This window comes from Elaeis guineensis, chromosome 12 (genome assembly GCF_000442705.2).
Source record: "Elaeis guineensis isolate ETL-2024a chromosome 12, EG11, whole genome shotgun sequence".
Classification (NCBI taxonomy): Eukaryota; Viridiplantae; Streptophyta; class Magnoliopsida; order Arecales; family Arecaceae; genus Elaeis; species Elaeis guineensis.
In genome coordinates, this window is record NC_026004.2 from 85,682,339 (window position 1) to 85,690,288 (window position 7,950).

The window sequence follows — 7,950 nt, forward strand, 5'->3', positions numbered from 1 at the left end:
ACAGTAACCAAGAAAGCAGTGTTGATTGGTACATAAAGCACAGATGCACAAAACTCCCACACATGTGATCAATTACACTTGCAAAAAAATATCAAGGTATAATATATTTCTATTCTACATTTATCACAACAGCAAGGAAATCATAAGCAAGACAACATATATGTTCTTCAGAAATTCTAACCATTAAAGCATCAATCCTTAGGCAGATGCAGGCTTGGAAGAATAGTCACTGGAATAAGATTTGCAGCCTTAGAAAGAGAAACATGGGCGAACTAACCCTCCAGTACCTTCTTTTGCTCTTGCTCTACAACTTTCTCTTTTGTCTTTGACCCGACATCACTTGCAGCCTTGGCAACCTTATTGAAGGCACCAGTCACCCATGAAGCCCCAGTGAATACATACCTGTTCTTCATGATTGCTGAACCTGCACTGCTAACTTTCTGCTCGGCAGCAGAAAAGGCTGATTTAGTCTTCCCAGAGACCTGAAATTTCTGATCCATTTCCTTGACCTTTTCATTGACGGCTGAGGTGCCCATGCAGATCTTCTCGCTAAGACCAATCTTCTTGTCAAAAGACACAACCTTGGCACTGGCTGTGGATGTGAGTCGGTGTTTCTCATCAAACGTTTTTGCTTTGTTGACAGCATCTTTGCCTAAGATAAAACCCTTGGCAAGCATGCTGGTGACAACATCTTCAGCCTTTTGAACAGCAGATCCAGAACCACCAGGGGCTTTAGCATCCTTAGACTGAGAATTTGCAAACAGACTTTGTTAAATGCATTAAGAAGCTTTAAGCAGGGGACTATGGGAAAACAGGTTTTATAAAAAAAAGTCATGCAGTTTACCAGTGGTGGAGCTGAAGCGATAGGAGGTAATTGGTAATCTGGAGCTGGTGTAATGATGACAGACAAATCAACTATTGTTGCACCCTGTACCACCAATAAAAGCGATATTTAGAACAGAAACAAATTATCACAAATATCAAATCAAGATCAATATTTGTGTTCTTTGGGTAACACAAGCATGCTGATTGACTTCAAAACAACCACTCTCTCTGTATATTGCTAAACATCTTGCATTTTTACCCAAAGAAAAGATAGAGAAAACCCTCTTGTTTTCATAGCAATGCAAATTAGAGCAATTGGAACAACACCCCAAACTCTCCTCAATGTATGAGAAGCCTCCAATATGTAAAGCAATATAGCAGCTAAAATCCAAGAAAAGTTGACAAAATGGTAAGCATATGAATGGCATGTAATGAAATGAAAAAATTATAGCCTTGAGAAGTTAATTTACCGATAGAAGTAGTGCAGTCTCTGCTCCCTGGGAATCTTTGAAAGTAACATATGCAATTTGTGACCATTCATCCCCACTGTTAAGAGAGAAAAACTAAAGTGTGGTGCAGAAAACCTAAATGGCATCAGAAACTAAGCTATAATGATAAATTGTAAACATGAACCTATGCATCTCAACATATTCGATGTCTCCAGAAAAGGAAAAGAACTCCTTGACATCCTGCTCAGATGCACTGAGGGAAACATTGCTGACTTTGACAGTCCTTACCTGCCATGCCAAAGCCAACAATTGCAATCAGATTTTTTTTTCATCTAAGTTCAGTAGTAGCAAAATATGAAAAACCTTCTAGCAAATGCTGATAACATAGATGGTTATATATTACATATATGGGCTCATGTAAACTTGATTTACAAACTAGTGTTGTCAATGGAGATTAGTAATATATAACTGTGTACGAGAACTGACAAACAAATTAATAAAAGCAGCTCCAGCACTCTGACAGTAGAGTAACACATGGGGAAAATAACTTTGACGCATATAACTTTTGATAAGCTATGTACAGAGTTGCAGTAGGAGAAGTAAAAAAATGGTATACCACACACTTTCTCAGGGAGAAATTTTAAAAAAATTAAGAAATAGATGCAGTTGATCAAATAATTAGCACCTAAGTGGATGCTCTGAAATGCAGTTGATTTTCCCTTTTTTCCATTCATTTTGTCCAGCAATACAAAGATAAGGGTGACAAGATAAGAAATGCTTCTGATGCTATGTTATCACCACATGCCAGATGATCAATAGCTAGTTCAGAAAATAATAATCAGATTACCCATCTGGAATAAATTAAAAGTGTGGGAAAACAAAATGAGGATATAAGACATGGGAATCTCAAGAATTAATACAAGTAAACAACTAAAGTAGGGATAAAAGAGGTTAGCAATGAAGGAATTCATGCAAAAGGTCCACTACATTTCCACTATGAAGTGAGAACTGGTGTTTTCCTGGTCGTGCACAAGCAGCCAGAAATGCCAATTGCAATGATGGGGAAATTAGAGCTTACAGACTACAATGGAAAAGCTACATGCTTAAGTCGCATAAACCAAACCCATGTAGAGCAAAATTTATGATAGGTAAATTTTCTTCATTGTCAAAAAAAAAAAAAAAACCACAAAAATTTATGATAGGTAAATTTTTGTATTAGTACTATTTCATATGTTTTCTTTTCTGACAATGAAGAAAATTGCCAGAAAATAATAATATTATTCATTATTTCAAAAAAAATAAAGAAAACAAATGATCCAAAGCTGATGAGTTTTTTCTTGTAAATACAAAGGATTGAAATTATAAATCCTCATAAAATATAGAGTGAAAAGAGCCGAAAAAGAATCACCAAAAATAGTGCTTGCCCCTCAGTAAAGCCAAATAAGTACCAAAGAGGTACTTTTCATTTTTTTTTGGGAAATTGCAAAGTACGCATCACCATCAGAGCTTTACCCAAGTGCCAAACAGTTGCTTGGCTGAATAAACCTGAATAATGCTAAGAAAGTGTACTTAATTCAGGTTTACTCAGGAACCACATTGGGCTTTAAGGAAACATAAGACACTATTGGTACAGTCATCCATAGATTCAGACTCATTCTGTTCATGTCTTCTGGATGGAACAGATCCATTTGATTAAGGCAGAATGTTGCTCTCAGGGGCACTTCAAGGTTGCACTATTGTTCACAATCTCTTACTCTGCAGCATCAACTTTGATAAGGTTCCTTTCCTTCAACTCACGATGTATTTAGACTTGATCAGTAGTTTTCAAAATGAAAGCTTGAAGTTCTGATCATGTATTTGAAAGAACATACTTCAAAAATATTCATGTAGTATGGTAATAATTAATGGGTTATATGCAAGATTTGCCACATTATATTTTCTTAACTAATTACAATGACCATGAGAAGCGAAGATAAAGTTCAAACTTTGAAATAACATTTTTAGTCATTCAAGACATAAAATGTTTCATTGTAGCTCCAGAGAATATTTGTCCTAAATTGTCTTTCAACTACTGAATCATGTAGTTAATATCCTCAGTCTGGGGTTTTTGCAACTAAGATAATTGACACCACATAAGTTTCAGGTAGTTAAGAATATTTGGAAAAGATTTGATAATAACCACTTCAATAATCAAGTCCTTCAAATGCATGAGAACTAGATCTCTATATTCAGAGAAAGGAAAGAATAATAAAAGAATGAAGCATTGAACCATTTAAAAAAATAAACTAAATTGTATTTCAGCTCATTGACTTCATAGACAAAGCAAAGAATCAAGAATTTGTCAATCTAAGGTTCCTGACAATATGAATGCCAAAATGAAAATCAGTCACAATGAGTCAAAGCATGAAGAACAACGGTCAAATGAAATTCGATCAGCTCTATAAGGATTGATTTTGATCAGCCAGAACAAAGACATAACAAAATTCCAAGCACGCGAAGCTAATCAATCATACCAGCCAAAGTAGCTGAGGCATTTACACTCAAATGTTGCCCATGATTCTATAACCATACACCGCAAACAAATTGATTACCATTCATCAGCAATTAAATTGGTTCTCTCTATTCTTCACAATCAGAACGAATTCTACGGTCATTATGATTACTTTTCTAGACAGATCAAATCAAAGGCTAGCACTAGAGAGCTCAGAAATCACAATAAAATCCAACAGATCCAAGCTGACTCGCAATTTTCTTGATTAAAAAGAGCCCCATAAATGGAACAAAAATCTCACAAAGCCGAAACATCAGCAGCAGATCGTACCGCCACAGAATCCAAACCTCAAATAAAAAAACCCAATCATATCGAAAGAAAGAAGAAGAAATCCAAAGGTGATGAGAGAAAAGAAGCAGCAGTACTCACCGACATCGGCGCTGCTCTCTCTCCAAAGCCCTAATCTCCAAGAAAGATAGAAGGAAAAAAATAGAAAGAGAACCTTGTTGAGAAGAATTTAGGGGGGACAGTCGCGTGGGGATGGCTCCGTCGCCTCTCGCCGGGGACAGCTTTTATTTTTGTAATTTTTCCACTGGCTTTGGATCCCGTCACCGGCCAATTGGGGACTGCCTTCGCTATCCAAACTCCAGCATAGCATCGAGAGCTGGCCATTCAACCGTCCTCTTGTAGATTAGACGTAATGTGTGGGGTCAGAGAAACCTGCGCCACAAGATGGTTATGCTCCATGACGTGGCAAGAAGGGATTTCACCACGTCAATTCAGACAATCCTGTTTGGTGATTGGTTTGGGCCGCATGGATAGTTGGGATTTTTATTGTGGAGGAAGTTTACCGGGTTCCGGGTCACCGCTAACCGTCGGTAACCATATTTGCCGGCCGGGCCCGCTCCGAGTCCTCTTTAGTGCCTTCCAATGGAACAGGATGGTATTATGTCAGGCCTGTAATATGGCTTCGGGCTGTATCTTTCGCACGAAACAATGGTTTGACGTTCTCCCGCGTGATTGCGTAAAAGGTACAACCCCCACATTTATGATATTCCGCACATGTTAGAGATTTTACACGTAAATCTAGGATTTTTGCTCCAATATTTGCTTAGAAATGAGAGGGTTTTTTTTTTTTTTGGTAAAAAGAAATGAGAGCGTTTGGCAACTAAACTAACACCGGTGTCATTCAAGATGATTTTGCCTTCTCATAGACTCACCCCCGCGGATTCTTTTGTATTTCTTTCTCTCTTTTTTTTTTTCTTCTTTTTGAGAAATTGAGATTAAAAATCCTCTGACTTTGCATGTGTTGGGAAAAAGCATCACGTTTGGATCGAAGCATATTTTCATCGATATCAGGACAGAACCGATTCCCATAAAATCTGTATCACCTAAGTCAATCCGATCCTTGCAGTAGATATGCCACCCAGGAACTAAAGGCCGCCCGACACTTGTGCCGTGGTTCAAACTCCCTCTCATGATCAAGCCGATCTTGACTTTTGGATTCTAATCTGGTTACTGATTCCAACGGCTAGTAGGCCTTTGACAGGCAAACTTCAGTGATTCGGCTTATCTCTATTCTGACCGACCGCCGACCGCTTACTTCAAGAAAAGATCAAACGTCGGATAGTCATCCCCCGCCTACGATCCAAGCTGGAAAACACCCTAATCACTCTTTCTTGTACAAACCTGTCAGGCCATACCAGATATAGGGTAAAAGAAGTCCCGGCAAGGCCACGACACTGATTCTTGTCTTAGCCACCGACCCTGGTTCCTTACCGATCTATATATCGGCCAACCGACCCCAAGACGACACCAGAACATCGGTCATCGAGCAAAGGAAAGCTCAACTTTGGTATTTTTCTCAGATATTCTGAATCGATCCTTACTCCTAATCAGTCTCTGAGTCATTCACTATTACAACGTATCATTTCGGAAAGATTGACCCTCATAACCCCGAACCCTATGCAGTGGACTGAACCAATCTCTAGGGAAAGCCGAGCCTCACCTTTCTAACTCTCCACTTTATCAGGTAGGACCTCCTGGAGGATCTTGTTAGAGTTTTATGGTTTTATGCACACATGATTTTACAAAACAAATATGTAGCGAAATTTTAAAAATTTTCAGATTAAATCTAATTTAATCTAAGCATACATAAGATCAAATCTTTAAACTATAAACAGGATCATTATATGTAAGATAAGATTCAGATACAGAAATTAAATAGAAAAAATAAATATAAAATATACCTGGACATGGATCGATCTTCAATGCGAACAGATGATCATGGATGCCTTTCAAATATCCCTTTTAGCCGCACAAGCATTCGGCTTCTATGGGTATTCATACGAAATTCTGATTTGATCAAAAGCCTTTTGATCTCACCGAGGTGCTAGTTTTCTTGCAGAGATCGCATCTTGACGGTTGAAATTTTTTTTTTCTCTCAAGATATTCTTGGAGAACAAGAAGATGTAGGAGGATCTTGATCTCTACGCTAGAGATCATGAGAAGAACCCTTTCTTCTCTTTTCTTCTTAAAATTCATACACCAAATCTCTACAATAGAGATGTAGGAATTTTATCCAACTTGCGGACAAAAAAAAGAGGAGACATCCATGTCTAAACATAGACAAAAGAGAGGAGATAAGATGTCCTAACAACCAAACCTTGGTTGTTGCAAGAAAGAAGAGATGAAACCATAACTAACCTCATGCCTCTACCCTTCATGCCATCCCTCCTTTCTTGAGTTTTTTTCTCCACGCACAAGACCTCTTTTTTGGACGTTAAAATCTGGTCTTGATCTCTCCTTACATGTCCCAAGTGGAGAGTTTAAATAGATGAAGAGATAGAGTTAGAAGTTGGGTAGGAGATGAGAGTCCTAACACTTTAGGACTCTAGCAAATTTTGGATGCTGCCCAATCCACAGATTTCACACCCAGGTTTACACGATAAAGAAGGGAGATATTTTTTCTTTCTTACATGCTAAAAAGGAGAGGAAAAGGTGGCGTTAATCTGGTTTGGGCATGGGTCCTCTTGATGCATGGAATCAAAAAGTTTGAATCACATAGGACTCTTAGTTTTAGATGGCTATTTTAAGTCAAATTAGGACCAGATTAGACTCAAAAAGATAGAAAACTAAATCTAATTTGGAACCTAATCTATTTAGATTTTATGTCTCCTAATTGGAGGAGGAGTCCTAATCCAATTGGACTATTTCTTAATACTTGAGTCAAACTCAATTTTTAATCCTAATCCAATTAGGATTTGGTGCACCTATGAAAATGAGGATTCTTAATCCAAATAGAAATTCATGCATCCTAGTCTAATTAGGAATTGAGTCAAATAGAAATCTTAATTCAACTGAGACTAATCATCTGATCTTTTTGGGGTTATCCTATAACCCAATTGGGATTATCCTATAACCCAATTGGGGTTGATCAAATTAAACCCATAATGAGTCAAATTAAATCCAATCAAATTGGACTTGATGCAAGCCCCATTGCTCAATCAAATTGAGCCAATTAGCAATCCTATTGCTAATTAATCCTCTTTTAACTCACTAACTCTTTAGCGAGTTACATAATGCAATATTTGTATTGGATTAATTATTAATCAAATTGATAATCAAATCCTGTTACGATTCATAATCGTAATTCAACCATCTGATTAATCAAAAGCCTCTTTTGTGTGTGACCCCATAGATTTTATTCTATTTGGTAATGAGATATATTGTGATCCCTATTATAATATTATTGAAACTCTTTTCAATAGATTAGAACAATTCTAACTCTGTCCATCAAGGATCATTAATCATCAATATGATCCTCATGAGTCTCACAATCTACCAGTGACACCTAGCAGTATATAGTGGCAACCCAGCAGAATAAAAGATGAACCTCTAGGTGCAGTTAACATATGATACAGTCTCTCTATCGTGAGTCCCGACCAGATGATAGATCATGGATGAATTGTCAAATCTCAACATCGGTCATATGATAGATTCAATCAGCTTGAGTCCATATGTGACTCTATGAAAATTCTTTTCCATCAATCACACTAGTATGGCCATAGACTTAATGACTCAGCCTCTTAAATCTCATAGGACTACTCTCTTCTTCTAGGATCGATAGATCTCATCTTGATGCACACCCCACTCCTACAGTGGATCAACTGTCGCCAACATCTA

At 37.6% G+C, this 7,950-nt stretch overlaps 1 protein-coding gene across 1 annotated transcript; it reads right to left on the reverse strand.

The window, feature by feature from the left end:
• Window positions 1–4: 4 nt before the first annotated feature.
• Window positions 5–4,332, reverse strand: LOC105033382 (binding partner of ACD11 1). The gene is made up of 5 exons (XM_010908147.3): window positions 4,195–4,332; window positions 1,459–1,562; window positions 1,296–1,371; window positions 845–928; window positions 5–746 (listed from the first exon to the last, which is right to left on the reverse strand). Exons 1-5 carry the CDS (start codon window positions 4,198–4,200, stop codon window positions 273–275), a joined length of 744 nt encoding a protein of 247 aa, XP_010906449.1. The 5' UTR covers window positions 4,201–4,332; the 3' UTR covers window positions 5–272.
• Between the last annotated feature and the right edge of the window lie 3,618 nt (window positions 4,333–7,950).

Coding starts and splice junctions, on each gene's coding strand:
- LOC105033382 (XM_010908147.3), bottom strand. Junction 1,372..1,458: donor GAATATGTTGAGATGCATAG/GTTCATGTTTAC, acceptor CTCTCTTAACAG/TGGGGATGAATGGTCACAAA. Junction 747..844: donor TCGCTTCAGCTCCACCACTG/GTAAACTGCATG, acceptor GCAAATTCTCAG/TCTAAGGATGCTAAAGCCCC.